Source organism: Carcharodon carcharias, chromosome 4 (assembly GCF_017639515.1).
Source record: "Carcharodon carcharias isolate sCarCar2 chromosome 4, sCarCar2.pri, whole genome shotgun sequence".
NCBI lineage: Eukaryota > Metazoa > Chordata > Chondrichthyes > Lamniformes > Lamnidae > Carcharodon > Carcharodon carcharias.
In genome coordinates, this window is record NC_054470.1 from 163,769,312 (window position 1) to 163,787,446 (window position 18,135).

Sequence of the window (18,135 nt, forward strand, 5' to 3'; positions counted from 1 at the left end):
TGGAACTCCTGAGGCTGGAGGGAAAACAACAAGCCCCCCAACACTGAAAGATCAGGAGCCCCACTGTCAGAGGTGGGAGCTGCAGATGTAGGTAGGAGAGTGAGAGGACCTCTCAAGATGGAGGCCATAGCTGTGGTCCTGAGGAAATCTCAGTGGGGGTAAAATTCATTGTGGTATTTATTGCAACCCGTAGGGCCACTTCAAATCATCAGCTGGTCTTCAGCCTCAACAGTGTCCCACCCATCTGAGAAATTCTAGATGTCTTCTTTGTCATGAACACTTTAATCACAGAAATTGGCTCATCTTCAAGGACTAAGGACATTCTGGAAGAATTTGTGTTTCAAAAGATACTGTCCCTTAAAGGGTTAATGCAGGACTCTGATTGCTATTCCTGGGAAAAGCATCCTTTTACAAGAAAGGGTAATTAAGCAGTTGTAAAAAAAACTGTAAGCTTCTTGACCCTGGTGCATTGTGTACAAAGGAGGTCATGTGAGTTTTAGGGCTCTGAAAAAAAAACATGCCTGGAAATGTGTTTTAAAAAGTGGGTTTTGGTTTTGGTTTGAAAAGAGAAGGACCAACTGCTTGAGAAGGAAGACAGCAGCCTTTTTGTAGTCCAGAGCCAGTCCACAGCCGGAAGTGAATATAAGTTGCTCCTGAGTTGCTCTCCATGCTGGAAGAGTGCTCACGAGTATTCCTTGAGTCTGCTTTAAAAGCAGTGTCAGAGCCATTGATTGTTTAGCAGATCAATGCTGAGAGACCAACCATATAATCCGGAGGCCATTTCAAGGACTCCACCATCTATCCTTTGCCTTTGAATCACTGACTTTTAACCTTAGGCAGAATTTCTTCATTTCTATTTTTATTTCCTCCGTGTGTGTGTGTATGTATGTGTTGTGTGTGTGTTTGTATAAGTCAATCTTGAAAATATAATACATATAATTTCATATTTCATACTGCATGTTGATAAGCTTTGCCTCTCTATTCGGCAAGACTGGTTTCATAATAAAGTAATAAGTTTGTTGCTTATTGAAAGAAGCCTGCTTAAAGTCTCTTTTATTCTGAATAACAGGAGTGAAGGTAAATAATTGGCCATTTTAGTGAATGAATTGAACATTTAAACTAATGTTGCGGCCTGTGGAGTATTGGGGTTGGGGCTAGATCAACTGTGCACTCCTCCCATCCCGGTCGTAACACCTTACAACTGCCCTCTATGGACAAATGAATTGGCCTACAAAAGCAAAATACTGTTGATGCTGGAAATCTGAATTAAAAACAGAAAATGCTGGAAGTGCTCAGTAGATCAGGCAGACAAGACAGCCCCACCCCTCCCACCTGCAGAAATCTATGAAAATTGCCTGGAGGTGGGACCATGGTAGCAGACTGGCATGCCAGCCGGTTATGGGAAATTGCAGGCTTACCTGCCTTTGGTCACACCTCCACTATCCTTCAGGAATTTTGGTCTCATCTCTATCTGCCCTATCTCTGCAACTGCCTCCAGTTGTCCAATCCTTTGGGATCTCTGCACTTCTCTATTCTGGCCTCTTACGCCTCCCTGATTTGGCCATGCCTTCAGCTGCCTAGGCCGTAACCTCTGGAATTCCCTCCTAAACTATGCCGCTTCTTTACTTCTCCCCTCCTTTAAGGCACCCTTAAAACCTATTTCTTTGATGCTCTGCCAAATATCTCTTTATGTGGCTCAATGTCACATTTTGTTTGATAACTCTCCTGTGAACATACATATGAACACACAATTTAGGATCAGGAGTAGACCATCTGTCCCCTTGAGCCTGCTCTGCCATTCAATAAGATCATGGCTGATCTGATTGTGGCCCCAACTTGACTATCCCTATACCCTTTGACTCCCTTGTCAATCAAGAATCAATCTAATTCAGCCTTAAAAATATCCAATGACCCTGTCTCCACTGTTCTCTGTGGAAGAGAGTTCCTAAAATTCCCGGTCCTCTGAGAGAAAATAATTCTCCTCATCTCCATCGTAAGTAGGTGACCCCTTATTTTTAAACTGTGTCCCCTAGATATAGTCTCTCCCACAAAGGGAAACATCCTTTCAGCATCCACCCTGTCAAGTCCCCTCAGGATCTTATATCATTCAATAAGATTGCCTCTCATTCTTCTCAACTCCAGTGGATACAGGCCCAACCTGTCCAACCTTTCCTCATAGGATAACCCCGATATCCCAGGAATCAGCCTAGTGAACCTCCTCTGAACTGTTTCAGATGCAATTATGTCCTTTCTTAAATAAGGAGACCAAAACTATATATGTGGTCTCACCAATGCTATATACAACTCTAGCAAAACATCCCTACTTTTATATTCCTTTTTCCTTGTAATAAACAACAACATTTGATTTGCCTTCCTAATCACTTCTGTATCTGCATACTAACTTTTTGTGATTCATGCACCAGAACACCCAGATCCCTCTTTACCTCAGAGTTCTGCAATGTCTCTCTATTTAAATAATAAGCTGATTTTTTATTCTTCCTGTCAAAGTGGACAAGCTCACATTTTCCCACATTATACTGCATCCGCCAAGTTTTTGCCCACTCATTTAACTTATCTATATCCCTTTGCAGACTCCTTATGTCCTCTTCACTGTTTATTTTCCTACCTATCTTTATGTCATCAGCAAATTTAGCAGTCATACATATGACCCCATCATCCAAGTCATCAATGTAGATTGTAAATAATTGAGGCTCCAGCACTGATCCCTGTGGCACTCCATTAGTTACAACTTGTCAACCCATAAATGACCCATTTATGCTTACTCTGTTTCCTGTTGGCAAACAAATCCTCCATTCATGCTAATATGTTAGCCCTTACATCATGAGTTCTTATTTTGTGTAATAACCTTTGATGTGGCACCTTATCAAGTGCCTTTTGGAAATCTAAGTACACCACATCCACAGGTTCCCCTTTATCTATGTTGCTTGTTACTTCCTCAAAGAACTCTAAGAAATTAGTCAAATGTGATTTCCCTTTCGGAAAACCATTGCATTGAGATTTTCTAAGTGCCTTGCCATGATCTCCTTAAAAATAGATTCTAGCATTTTCCCTCCAGCTGATGTTAAGCTAATTGGCCTGCAGTTTCCTGCTTTCTGTCTGCTTTAAGGGCGCCTTTAATATGATGTCATCAATTAATCACATCTCTTTGCATATTACCAGATCCAGAATAGCCTTCACTCTGGTTGGCTTTAGCACGTGCTCTAAGAAATGGTCTCAAAAACACTCTAGGAACTCATCTTCCAGGCTACCTTTGTCAATTGATTCACCCAACAAATATGTAGATTAAAATCACCCATGATTATCATCATATCTTTCCCACAAGCCCCCATTATTTATTCCCGTATACTCCGTCCTATAGTGTGGTTACTGTTGGGGGCCAATAAACTATCCCCACAGGTGACTTCCTTCCTTTACTATTTCTTATCTCTACCCAAACTTATTCTACATCTTGATCTTTAGAACCAAGGTCATATCTCTCTACCATACTAATGTCATCCTTAATTAACAGAGCTATGCCTCCACCTTTTCCTAACTTCCTGTCCTTCTGAAATGTCATGTACCCTTGAATATTCAGGTCCCAACCTTTGTCATCCTGCAGCCATGTCTCTGTAATAACTATCAGACCGTATATATTTATTTTTATTTGAGCTGTCAACTCCTCTGTTTTGTTGTAAATGCTACATACATTCAGATACAGAGCCTTTAACTCTGTCCTTTTATCAGTTTGGCAGTCTCTCGTCCTATCTGCTGGCACACTCTTAAGCTTGTATGTTCTGTCCCTTCCTCCCTTCCTGCCACGCTCTGATTATCACTTCTGTTATTGCCACCTTGCTCTCTTGCCTTGCCTCCTCTCTTTAATTAATCACATCTGCCCACACTTGATCTCTTGACCCCACTATTTAGTTTGAAGCCCTCTCTACTGCCCTAGCTATATGACTCACCAGAACACTGGTCCAAGCAAGGTTCAGGTGAAGGCTGTCCTAATGGTACAGCTCCCACTTTACCCAGAACTGATGCCAGTGCCCCATCAATCGAAACCCACTTCTCCCACACCAATCTTTGAGCCACAGATTCAACTCTCTAATTTTATTTATCCTATGCCAATTTGCTCATGGCTCTAGTAATAATCCAGAGTGAAGTACCTTGGGATGCTTTGCTACATTAATGGATATATAAATGCAAGTTGTTGCTTCTCCTCCTGGTCTCTCACTCAGGCTGATCCAGTCTTGATGTCTTCAAACCTTGCAACAAATCCATCGTTAATTACTGTTTCCATTTATTTCCACTTCAGTCCATTCCACCCTTCTTTACCACTGAAATCATTCAAGAAAGAAAAGAGAGGTATTTGCATTTCTATTGCATTTAGCAATTAGCTATTGCTCAGTACGTAGCAGCACTCTCATCCCTGGGTTAAAAATTTGTATGTTCAAGTCCCACTCCAGTGATTTGGCCACAAAAATCCAATCTGATATTTCAGTGCAGCACTGAGGGAGTGCTACACTTCTGGAAGAGATGCTAAACCAAGGTCTGGCCTACCTTTTCAGGTGAACGTAAAAGATCCCACTGTGCTGAGGAAGAGCAGAACAAATTCTCCCAAGGAGACTGGCCAATATTTATCTCTAAAATGGATGATCTTATTAAGATTGTAGGAATTTGCTGTGGGCAAATTGTTTCCTACAATAGTGCCTACACTTTTAAAGTATTTCATTTTATAAAGCACTTTGAGCACCTTCTCAACGGCAACTAGGGATGGGTAACAAATGCTGCTCTAGCCAGTGACGTCCATACCCCAAGAAGAATAAAAAAAAGCACTTTGAGATGTCTCGAGGTTGCGAAAGGTGCTATATAAATGCAAGTTTTTCCTTTTTTTTCCTTTCAGTTTTTCATGAAAACAGAGGGGTGAAATTGGCCTTCAGCAGGGCAAAATGGATGATGTGGCTGGTTTTTGTCTATCCCACTTTACCAACTTGCGATACAGTTTCAAGCTATCTAGTCAGAGCAGTGCATCTGATCTCCTTTTAAACTAACTTTTCATCGCTGGTCTTGTGCAATCGGTCCTGTGAGATAAACATCAGCCTTCTTGTAATTTACTGAGTATTTCTTTTTGCCCTCCCTCTCCTCCACTACAGGATGGTCAGCATCGTGCCTAATCGGTTTTCCGCTGCGTTTTTCAAACACACGTCAATCTGTAAGATTGAGGTAAACTTCTGTTCATTATCCCAAGGGTGGGAGAAGCCAGGCAAATCCTCACACATATGGAGCAACTTTTTTTTTGTCGTCACACTCTCTCAGTGTGAGGCGAGCGTGTGAGGGTGGTGGGGGGGGGGGGGGGGGGGGTGGGGACTTAAAAAGGAAAGTCATTCAGAAGCTCTCCCTCACAGCACAGCTGGACAGGGGGCAGCAGCTAAGTGTCAGCAATGCCCCGGTGTTGGTGCTAATCATTTCTCCAGCCAGACTCCCAGCTTCCATCCTCGAAACCCTCCTGTTCTGAGATTATTTTAGCAGCAATAGTTCCGCAGCTTCTTGAAATACTGGCTTCCTAGACCCTGAAGAGATGAAGTGGACCAGTCTGATACTGATTTTCCGACTTCTCCTCCAGGCGGCTCCAGGTTTTTCAGCCGATTCGGAACCAGAAAGTGAGTATATGAGGTAAACTGAGGCAGAAGGGTTTGGATTTTGATTTCGGTGGCGAATGATCCCGCATCATTGAGTAGGGAATTCTTTCACTAATGGCTATAAAATGTAAAATAACACATTTCGATGCACCTCGTTAACGCTCCACGTTTTGAAAGGAGGGAAATCCGGACTGAATGAATGACCCAGGAAAAGAGCGTGATTTAAGAAGAAAAAATAGTTTCCAGCGTGACTGGGGTAAGAGTACCGTGCAGACTCACTAACGTTACCTCCAAGGCGTTAAATGTTGCACTGGGATGATGAATCCGGCACCTGAAGGGGGAGATGGGGGGGTTGGGGGGGGGGGGAACTTTAATTTTAAACAAAATGTTACAAAGCTTCGAAATTGGCTCGTTGTTTTAGAAGTTACAGCACCCGGTGGAAGGTTGAAATCTAAGCTGTTACCAGACGGAATCTCTGTGGTGCGGGGTTTACAATGGTGAGACATGGACCCGCGCCCATTAAAATGCGTTCGAGTCTATAGAGCAGTTTAAATTAGATGCTTTGCCCCACTGATGGTAAAAGTGCAAAATTAGTATGTTGTGAGACATAATCACAACCATCTGCTACTTTCCTCATTAGATCGTCATCTGTTTAATGTTAAACTGTTATATTCATTAGTTTTGATTACTCGGGCGATGCTTTGAGGTACAGCGATCCCGAATCCATGGTCCATATATACACCCAGACTACAGGAAAGCGAGAGCGAGTCAAGTATCAAGTTAGGAACACAATAAGAGCACCTTTGTTTGCCACCATGTTCCCCCTTTTCTTCCCAAATTCGAAAAGTAATTATTGCAACTCCAGGAAATTTTAAGTATTTTAGAATGAGATTAGGCTCAATTCGCTTTGGAACTCCGCCCACGATGCAAGATAGCAGACCCAGCCATGGACTGGCAAACTGGTGCCCAAGCAAAATTACTTCTACCATTTAAATATAACCAAACATGTTATAATTAAATAAGAAAACGTTAAACAGCTACTAAAATCTGAAACAAAATCAAAAATTGCTGGAAAAACTCAGCAGGTCTGACAGCATCTGTGGAGAGAAAGACAGAGTTAACGTTTCAAATCCGTATGACTCTTCAGTTCTGAAGGAGAGTAATCTGGACTCCAAACGTTAACTCTGTCTTTCTCTCCACAGATGCTGTCAGACCTGCTGAGTTTTTCCAGCAATTTTTGATTTTGTTTCAGATTTCCAGCATCCGCGGTATTTTGCTTTTATACTAAAATCTGATCACGGAGAAGTAGTTTTAAGTATTTATGAAAATACCGAATTGTAAACCATCCTAGTTTTAATATAATACTGTTCCGGCACTATTTTCTCTGCAACTATGTAACCTCTCTTTACTAACGTGGGTTATTTATGCAGATTCATGGCGGCATGGGTTATGGATCGTATATTAACAAATGTGCAGTCTTTAATTTGAACAAGGGTTGAAAGTCCTTTTGGAAGGATCAGGAGGTCTGTGTTATTTAACATCCGATGTCGGACATTCTGAATCCTCTGCCTTGTCCTTCACCATTAACTTTTTGGTGCTTTTATCAGTAAGATCCAAGAGTTCTATCACATATTACTGTGACCATCTGTTCCTCAGTCAATGTTTCTATAGGGGTCACATTGTCGTGCCAACATCAAAACAATTGTGGCCACATCTGGGGTCGTTGGGGATTTGGAAAGACAAAAATATAGCAGAAGATGAAAGTAATGGTTGGATCTCCAAGAGGGTAAGAATTCAACTCAAAGGAGTAAGGAATGGCTAGGGTTCTTAAATACTGATCATATAAAAGCCGTACTCTTGTAAACAAGCGAGTTTTACATTGGATTGTTTTACTTGTTCTTGGGATGTCTATGTTGCTGGCAAGGCTAACATTTATTGCCCATCCCTAATTGCCCTTGAGAAGGCGGTGGTGAGCCGCCTTTTTGAACAGCTGCAGTCCATGTGGTATAGGTACATCCACAGTGTTGTTAGGGTGGGGGTTCCAGGATTTTGATCCAGTGGCAGTGAAAGAATGGCGATATAGTTCCAAGACAGGATAGTGTGTGGCTTGGAGGGGAACTTCCAGTTGATGGTGTTCAAATACACCTGCTGCCCTTGTCCTTCTAGGTGGTAGAGGTCACAGGTTTCGAAGGTGCAGTTGAAGGAGCCTTGGTGAGTTGTTACAGTGCATCTTGTAGGTGGTACACACTGCTGCCACAGTGGGTCAGTGGTGGAGGGACTATATGTTGAACGTGGTGGAAGGGATGCCAATCAAGTGGGCTCTTTTATCCTGGATGGTGAACAGCTTCTTGAGTGCTGTTGGAGCTGCACTCGTCCAGGCAAGTGGAGAGTATTCCATCACACTCCTGACTTGTGCCTTGTAGATGGTGGACAGGCTTTGGGGAGTCAGAAGGTGAGTTACTCCCTGCAGAATTCTCAGCCTCTGACCTGCTCTTGTAGCCACAGTATTTAGATGGCTAGTTTATTTGTGTTTCTGGTCAATGGTAACTCCTAGCACATTGATGGTGGGGATACAACAATGGTAATGCCATTGAATGTCAAAGGGAAATGGTTGCATTCTCTCTTGATGGAAATGGTCATTGCCTGGTACTTGTGTGGTACTTGTATGTTACTTGCCACCTATCAGCCCAAGGCCAAATGTTATCCAGGCCTTTCTGTGTTTAAATCATTTGTTTAATATGTCATAAATCATATATTTAAATCATTCTTAACACTGGAGGCAACAAAATAAGTGAGGATCACTTGAGCTCTGAATGAATGCAAAATCTGCCTGCTCTCCTGTACTGAAGGAAACTAAAGTAGAAGCAGAGTGTTAATGTGAAACAGAAAGATAGCTGTTAGGTGTTCCACCAGGAAGCAAGTCATCTAGACAATAACATTTCAAACTAAGTGCCAGTATATTTAGCTTAATTTGGTACTTAGTTGTATTATCTTTGTAACCTTTAATGTGTTAAAAAAACTGGGGAGTTAATCCTGTGTGTGATGGAGAAGAGCTTTGAAAGCATTTCATGGAAATCAACCAAAGGTGAATAATGTAAAACGTAAGAGTAAACCTAATTAGCTTGGGGTGGAGAAATAGGAAGACATTTTGCTGAACTTTCAGGAGGTGAAATAAGTGAAATAAAATCCGTATTAGTGTAGCTTATTGAACAAAATTACATGATTCTACCCCTCCATTACCTCCACTGTCACTAAAGCGTTCGTCACCTCTAGAGGGTTGAAGTAGCTGATGTTGCTATATAATCTGCAACCAACTACATATTGGCGTGGTGAGTGGAGCATTGAGGAGATTGAATTTCGAGAACTGAAGATGGAATGAGTGGGTATGGGATGAAGATGGTTGCAGAGAGAGGGTGGAGTAAGGCCTGAAAGGGGTTTATAGCTAGGAATGAGAGTTTCAAAATCAATCCCTTGTAGAAAGGGAAGCCATTGTAGTTTAAAGATGACAAGGGTGATGTGCGAGCAGAAACTGATGAAGGACATCCTATCCTCCACCATCTAGAAACTTAAAATAAATCTTAGCTTTACTGTCCATATAAACTGTCCTTCATCAGTTTCTGCTCGCACATCACCCTTGTCATCTTTAACCTACAATGGCTTCCCTTTCTACAAGGGATTGATTTTGAAACTCTCATTCCTAGCTATAAACCCCTTTCAGGCCTTTATCCACCCTCTCTCTGCAACCATCTTCATCCCATACCCACTCATTCCATCTTCAGTTCTCTAAATTCAATCTCCTCAATGCTCCACTCACCACGCCAATATGTATAAAAACAAAAAAACTGCGGATGCTGGAAATCCAAAACAAAAACAAAAACAGAATTACCTGGAAAAACTCAGCAGGTCTGGCAGCATCGGCAAAGAAGAAAAGAGTTGACGTTTCGAGTCCTCATGACCCTTCGACAGAACTTGAGTTCGAGTCCAAGAAAAAGTTGAAATATAAGCTGGTTTAAGGTGTGTGTGTGGGGGCCGGAGAGAGAGAGAGAGAGAGAGAGGTGGAGTGGGGGTGTGGTTGTAGGGACAAACAAGCAGTGATAGAAGCAGATCATCAAAAGATGTCAACAGCAATAGTACAAAAGAACACATAGGTGTTAAAGTTAAAGTTGGTGATAAAGTTGGTGATTTTTCCCCAACTTAGTCTACTGCATTTGTTGCTCCCAATGTGGTCTCCCCTACATTGGAGAGACCAAACGTAAACTGGGCGACCGCTTTGCAGAACACCTGCGGTCTGTCCGCAAGAATGACCCAAACCTCACTGTTGCTTGCCATTTTAACACTCCACCCTGCTCTCTTGCCCACATGTCTGTCCTTGGCTTGCTGCATTGTTCCAGTGAAGCCCAACGCAAACTGGAGGAACAACACCTCATCTTCCGACTAGGCACTTTACAGCCATCCGGACTGAATATTGAATTCAACAACTTTAGGTCGTGAGCTCCCTCCCCCATCCCCACCCCCTTTCTGTTTCCCCCTTCCTTTTCTTTTCTTTTTTTTTCAATAAATTATATAGATTTTCTTTTTCCCACCTATTTCCATTTTTTTTTTTACATCCTTTATGCTCTCCCCACCCCCACTAGAGCTATACCTTGAGTGCCCTACCATCCATTCTTAATTAGCACATTCGTTTAGATAATATCACCAACTTTAACTTTAACACCTATGTGTTCTTTTGTACTGTTGCTGTTGACATCTTTTGATGATCTGTTTCTATCACTGTTTGTTTGTCCCTACAACCACACGCCCACTCCACCTCTCTCTCTCTCTCTCTCTCTCTCCGCCCCCCACACACACACCTTAAACCAGCTTATATTTCAACTCTTTCTTGAACTCGAACTCAAGTTCTGTCGAAGGGTCATGAGGACTCGAAACGTCAACTCTTTTCTTCTCTGCCGATGCTGCCAGACCTGCTGAGTTTTTCCAGGTAATTTTGTTTTCGTTTTTGACGCCAATATGTAGTTGGTTGTAGATTATATAGCAACATCAGCTACTTCAACCTTAGCCTTTGCAGTATGCCCCAACTCTTCTGTTTCTTTAGTCCCTTTTCCCTATTATTGGGAGAGAAATGGGCATATAGCTAAATGGGCTTTTATTATTGCAGCTTTCTTATGTTCCTATTAGTTGTACAATCGTAATAATTATTATTACATTATGTTGAAACTAGGAAACTCAATCCTCTGAGTTATGGAAGAGAGCTTTGAAAGCTACTTCTACCCTTTATAATGCATTTTCCAGTTGGTACTTTGCATGCCACTGTTTTAGCAAAATTTTGTAACATTCTGTGCCTAAAAAGCTTTTTCTCTTCAATTCTTTTGCAGTTCTTGACCTTCTTTCTTTGTCAGAGTACAGAGGTTATGTGGACCTGCTACAACAAGCTCTCACTGATACTCCTACCGTGAATGAATTCTATATTGTGTCAACGTTTAAACTGCAACCAAAATCCCTTGCTGCCATTTTTGGACTTTATTCCACCAGAAGCAATATTAAGTACTTTGAATTTTCTGTGTTGGGCCGATTAAATAAAGGTAAGAAGGCATGTTTTAATCATTTTCTAAAAATTTATTCTGAGGACGTTGGAATCACAAGCAATGTTGGCATTTATTTCCCATTTCTATTTGCTCTTAAAACGGCATTCGTGGGCCTTGCCTGAACCATTCAGTATCAGCCATGATGCAGCTCTTTCACCTCTGAGTCAAAAGGTTGTGGGTTCAAGTCCCACTTCAGGATTTGAGCACAAAAATCTAGGCTGGCACTCCAGTTTTTGGCTTAGACTTTAAACTGAGGCCCTGTCCACTTTCTCAACGCGGACGCAAAAGATCCCTCGGCACAATTTCAAAGAAGAGCAAGGGAGTTATCCCTGGGGCCTTGGTCAATATTTATCCCTCAATCAACATCACAAAATCAGATTATCAAGTCATTATCACATTGCTGTTTTGGGACCTTGCTGTACGCAAATTGGTGGCTGCATTTCTTAGATTATAACTGACTACCCTACACATCAAAAGTACTTCCTTTTGGGATGTCCTGAGGTTGTGAAGGATGCTATATGCATGCAAGTCTTTCAAGTTTTTTTACATGGTGCAAGTTCTCCTGCTCTGCTATTAGACAGAGAGTGCTAGGATTTTGATCCAGCGACAATAAAAGAGCCGCGATATATGTCCAAGTCAGAATGGTGTGTGACCTAGAGGGGAACTTGCAGGTGATGTTTCCATGCATCTGTTGACCATGTCCTCCTGGGTGATAGAGGCTGTGGGTTTTGGAGGCGCTGCTGAAGAAGCCTTGGTGAGTGGTTGCAATGCACGTTGTAGATAGTATACACTGCAGCCATGATATACTGGTGTTGCACGTTTGGCTGTTTAGGCTACTGAATGAAGCACCTATCCAGTGGATTGTTCTGTCTTGAATAATATTAAGTTTCTTGGCTGTTTTTGCAGCAACACTCATCTGGGTAACTACAGAGCATTCTATCACACTCCTGACATGTGCCTTGTAGGTGCTGGAAAGATTTGGGGGAGTCAGGAATTGGGTCACTTGCTGACTCCTGAATCCAAAGTGTCTCTCGTGCTCATAAGCTTAAGATTCACCAATTCCTAACTAATCAAGGAATTAGAAATATAATTTATCCCGGATGAGCCCCCAGTTGTTATGACTGATGCAGTTGGTAAAGCGGAGTTATTTTAAAAATCCCAGATGGAAACTTTAAACAACTGTCATAACCTATAACTTTAAGTCTTATGTTTGAGATGCAACTCTAAATTCAGGAATCAGACCATCAGTTCTTGAGGTTTTACATTAAACTAATTGAAAATTTTATTAATTTACACAGGTTGAAAATATATATACACATTACTACAAATTACTACTATCGTAACTTTTTAACAAATTCCCAAACTAATCTCCATTAAGGCAACAGCAACCCATAGATTTAACCAAACACCAGGCAAAGCATTTTCACCTTATGACTGCAAAATGAGGTTCTTTTCACTGTGGAGCCAGTTAGAGGCTTCCAGCTGCCTTTTGATCTCGCATTGCCTCTGCTCTGCACACCCAAAAACTGTTGAAGTTATACCTATCACCACTGATTGAATTCAAATTGTCATTGTCTCACCAGTCTCTTTGAACTTTGCCTTTTAACAATGAAATCCTATTCATTATACCAAATTTTATTAGTAATATAAACATATTGCTTGGTAGCTGCTAGAAAGGCATCAAGTTTTCAACCCACTTCTTGAATGCTCTATTGAAAAAATGCAAATACACACTATCTCTCTTACATATAAAAACTAGTACATGTCAAAACACCCAGACTAGCTAGCTTTAATCCAATTAAGACATAACCACAGACTAAACCTCTATTTTAAAAGAAAATATTTTCCAAAATATTATATACATTAATAGCTTCATGACAGTGGGAATTGCTGATGGTAAAGCCATTGAAAGTCAAGGAGATGCAGTTGGTTCTCTCTTGTTATAAATGGTCATTGTCTGTGTGATATGAATGTTACTTGACACTAACCAGCCCAAGTCTGGACGTTGTTTAGGTCCTACTGCTCTATAATCTGAGAAATTGTAAATGGAGCTGAACATCACAATCATCAGTGAGCAGCTCTATTTCTGATCTTATGGTGAAAGATGAACCAGCTGAAGATAGTCAGAATAGGATGCTGCAGTTATTAATTCTTAAATGATGTACTGGGGCTGAGACAATTGGCTGTTTTACTAGGTAGTCTTGATAGCATACTTGTTGAATGTTGCCTCAATGTCATGGTACTCATGTTTGATACAAAGCTGTAATGAGGTCTGGGGTGGAATCAAGTGATTTTAAGGAGGTGGAAGTAGGTGACCTTGGTGATGGAGTAGATGTGTGGCCAGAAGCTCACCTTGGGGTCAAATGGGATGATAAAGCTGTAAAGAGTATCTACTTCACACAAACACTGTAGCTGCACTTTAAGTACATCTTTAGAAATGCCCCTATACTGCATCACTTGCAATATAACTGAGGCACAAAAGTCTGTTGATGCTTTGCTGTTAAGGAGAATTTTCTGGATCAGTATGTTCCTGGGCCATTGAGAAAGGAGGCACTGCTGGTTCTGGTTCTGGGGAATGAGATGGCTCAAGTGGATCAAGTGTCAGTAGGGAGACACCTAGGAGACAATAATCACAGTATCATAAGGTTTAGGTTAGCCACAGAAAAGGTCAAGGAATAATCAAAAGTAATAAAAGTTAAACGTGAGGACAGATAAATTGGAATCAAAGTTTGGCTGGTAAAATGGTAGGGGAACAATTAGCTGCCTTCAAAGGGGGAATCAGTCAAGGTACATTCCCATGATGGGGAAAAGTAGGGCAAATAAATTCACTTGTGGGCTAATGATGTACCCCTAATGATGACAGTGATAGACAGTACAATAAAATGGAAAATGTGTGCCTATTATAACAGATAGCAGGTGGATAATACAATTGAAAACCCAGCTGAATATAGAAGATTCAGAGGGCAAGTGATAAAAAAAAAGAAAAGCAAAGAGGGTGTATGGACAGGATTTTTTGGATGGCAGTGTTTCCAACACTCCATCGAGTGTTAATTGGCTGGAGATGGACTTTCTGTCCCTCAATCTGTTTAGCTGGCAGCTCTGTAGTCCCAACAGCACCATTAGCAACAATACCAGGAATAGAATTGCAAGCAGTCCCTAGATTCAAAGTCCTGGATTCAGGGCCAGGTAAGTACGGGTGGAGACATGGCAGGGAGGGGAGGTGAGCTTTGAGTGGGGGGAATGGGCAAAGAGGAGTGTGAGGCTGAGGGGGTGGAGAGAGAACCCACGGGGGCAGACCTTGGGGGGGGAGGGGGTGCCTGATGTGGAAAGGGGGCCATTGAGGGCGAAGCCCTCTCTTTGCACCTAAGGCCAGAGCAGGTTGACTTGCCTGGCTTCCCCCAACCACCCTTGAACTCCACCCACCAGCCTCAAAATTGATGTTGGGCAGGAAACAGCCCTCAAGTGGTCATTAAAAGCCCATCTAAGGGTCTCATTTGGGACAAGGGCAGGTGGGCCGGCCTAGGCCTCAGCCATCCCACGGTAAAATTGCAGATAGGTTGGAGCAGGTGGGAGGGCTGTGGAAAGGCCGTCCGGGGAATTTTAGGGCCTGCCTGCCAACCTGCCATGGAGGACCACAAAATTCTGCCCTTTGGGAAGATATTGGCAGCTAACATTAAAGGGAACCGAATAGTCTTCTAAAGGCATATAAATATTAAAGGGTGGTAAAAGGAGAAGTGGGGTTGATTAAGGTCCAAAATGGCAATTTATGCATGGAGGCATGGGGCATTGCAGAGACACTAAATGAGTACTTTGCATTTGTCTTTACCAAGGAAAAAGATGCTACGCAAGTCATAGTGAATGATGAGGTAGTTGAGACACTGGGGTTGGGCTGTAAATTGATAAAGAGGAGGTATTGGGTAGGTTGGCTGTGCTTAAAGTTGATTTATTCTCTGCAGTTTAGAAAAATGAGAGGTGATCTCATTGAAACATTCAAGCTTGATGGTTGGTACTGAGATGTTGTTCTCCTGTCTGAGGAATCTAGAACAAAGGGGCACAGTTTCAGGATAAGGGGCTGATCATTTAGGACTGAGATGAGGAGAAATCTCTTCAGTCAAGGGGCAGAATTTTCCCCCCGTCAGTGGGGGGGGCGGGGGGGGGATGTTTAAGAGAGGGCATGTGGAGGTGCGCCTCTGATTGGCGCCCCGGGGCGCGCCATCATTTTACCTGGGCAGGCCAATTATGGCCCACCTAGCGTGAAGTCCTACATAAGCTTGAGCTCATTCAAAATTCTGCTGCCCCCTTCCCTAACTTGCACCAAATTTCGCTCAGCCACCAAGGCTGTGCACACTGATTTATGTTGGCTCCCATGTCCAGCAGTGCCTCTGATTTAAAATTCTCATCCTTCCTTTCAAATCCCTCCATGGTCTTCCCCCATATCTCTTTAACCTCCTTCAGTCCTACAACCCTTCAAATTCTCTGTGCTCCTTCAATTTTGGTCACTTGCAAATCCCCAATATTAATTGCTTCAGTATTGGCGACCTTGCTTTCAGCTCCCTAGGTCCTAAGCTCTGAAATTCCCTCTCTAAACTCCTCTGCTATGTCTCTATCTCTCTTTGTTCCTTTAAGATGCCGCTTAAAACCTATCTCCTTAACACGCTTTTGATCATCTATCCTGATATTGCCTTAAATGGCTTGTGTTAGATAACTGTTACGAACAGGAGAGAGAAAGGTAAACTGTACTTATTTTCTCTCACCAACTGCCGGTAAGCAGAAGGTGTTTTGAATTATTTTTAAAGTATGTGGTGGCAACTCAGTTTGGGTGATCCAACTTATTAATAACCAGCAGTGAACTCGTGTTTTGATTAACTCAGAAGGTTGGTTCATTCCACATTCAATACCCGGGGGAGGAGTGTTTGCAACTTCCCACTCCACTATACACTACACACAGTAAAGTGGGGGATGGGGGGGGGTAGAAAAAAAAGTTTTACATCTATGGGTAGTGACAGTGCAAGAACCACAGAAATAGATATTAGTTCATGTGAGTCAGAGTCCAATGAGGAATTCTTTCACTTGGGAGCTCGGGTTCAGCTGCCTGAAGACCAGAGTTATAGAGTTCACTTTACAGTTGGTGCTGATACTGCAAGATGAAGACAGTACACAGAGACTGGGATGGTTCTGCAAGTGATGGTAGGAAATCTTCCACAGAAACAGGCTTCAAGGACCAGGCTGTTGTTCTGCCTGGAGTTCTGCATCTTGGTGGTTCCCTTATTGGTTGTTAAACAGAAGATTGCCTGTGAGGTCAAAGATATGATGTTAAAGAGGTCCAAAAGGCCAGAGGTTTGGGTCATGTGACATGCCCATTAATAGCCAATTGCAGCTTAACAGTCAGTTTCTGTGCTTCTGGCCAGAACTCCATTGTTCCTCCTTAGGAGAGAGAGAGAGCTGAGGTGGTTATTAGCATCTCTTCTGGTATAATGAGTTTTTGTAATGGTTCAGATTGGGGAGCTAGTTCGTCTGCACATTCTCTGCTTTCTTTGATTACAAGGGGTTTGTACAATGAGGTGTGAGATTCCACAGGCTGAATGAAGAATTATTTTGCCCTTGAAACTCCTGGGGATAGATCCCAGAACAAAGGGCCAAGCCTATGATCATGTGACTTGTAGAGGCCATCTTTTTAGTTCAGCAGAAAGTCCATTTTTTAAACATGGCAAAAGGAATAAAGTTTTGGATTTCTTTTTATATCATATGGACCCAACATAACGTTCATGTGAAGCACATAAGAATCTTTTACTACATTAAAGATGCTACATAAATGTAACTTGTTGTAGTTGTAGTAGCACACCAATGCTGCATGTCATAATGCAAATGCAGCCTGAATCTCGAGTTAGAGTCTGATTGCAGACTACAATGGAATGATACTCCGTGGAGGCAGAATTCTCACTCTGCTTCAACTCCGAGACATTTTGGGCCTTAACAAAATTATCCAAGATTAGCATTGGTGTGAAATAGATACTGCTTCACACTGATGCTAAACCTCTGCTACAAATGCACCCTATCCATACTTTGAGCATGTAGCCATGGTTAATGTCACTACTTACATCAATCTCAGAGTTCCAAGCACATGTACTTAAGCATATGCGCAAAGCTCTGATAACGTTGGAAAGCAGTTGCTATGATTAGTCTTGGTTAGCATTAGAAGCTTAAAACATAACAGGCTACTTGAGTCCTTTTAAATTTTAAGATGGTCTTAGTACTGACTCCTTAGATAAGCTAAACAAAGAAAAGTTTGCTGATGGTACAAGGACTAGGGTCCAAAGGTTAAACGTTAAGAGATGGAGGGGAGATGTAAGGAAGAACTTCCTTACCAGCGAGGATAACCTGGAAGTCACTGCCTATGAGTGCTGAAAGTAGAAATGTTGAATGGCTTTAAAAGGAAATTAGATGGGCACTTGAGGGAAATAACGTTGCAGGGTTATGGGCATAGAGTGGGGGAACGGGACTGAATGCATTGCTCTACAGAGGGCTGGCATGGAATCTATGGGCTGAATGACCTCCTTCTGTGATGTAATGACTCTGTGACTCCTACAGTTAGTGTTATATCACACATTCAGAGTTGGTATAGTGCAAAAAATCACATTGGTTGGGTCATCAGTCTGTAATAACCCAAACAGCAGAATGAATCATGGTTTGTTGCATTAAAAAGATGAAAAATAATCCTGAAATATGAGCTAACTGAGCTGAATGGAGTCAGTAACCTTTTTTCATTTTGACATTCTGTGCCCTTCTGACATGAAATCCACCTTGAGATCAGTAACAGAAGGGGGTTTGGACAAAAATTTAGTTAATCTATTCACTATATTCTTTCTATTTAATAATCTTCCTATGTTTTCAGTTAATTGTTGATGCTTTATATTGGT

General features: G+C 42.0%; 1 protein-coding gene across 1 annotated transcript in view; it reads left to right on the forward strand.

Annotated features, from left to right (window-relative positions):
* The first annotated feature begins 5,527 nt into the window (after positions 1-5,527).
* thbs4a (thrombospondin 4a) overlaps positions 5,528-18,135 on the forward strand; it is a 118,024-nt gene continuing 105,416 nt past the window's right edge. Inside the window, exons 1-2 of the mRNA XM_041186018.1 lie at positions 5,528-5,657; positions 11,009-11,215. Of these exons, the coding sequence (XP_041041952.1) occupies positions 5,576-5,657; positions 11,009-11,215 (289 nt within the window). The 5' untranslated portion in view covers positions 5,528-5,575. The remainder of the gene's footprint in view (positions 5,658-11,008; positions 11,216-18,135) is intronic.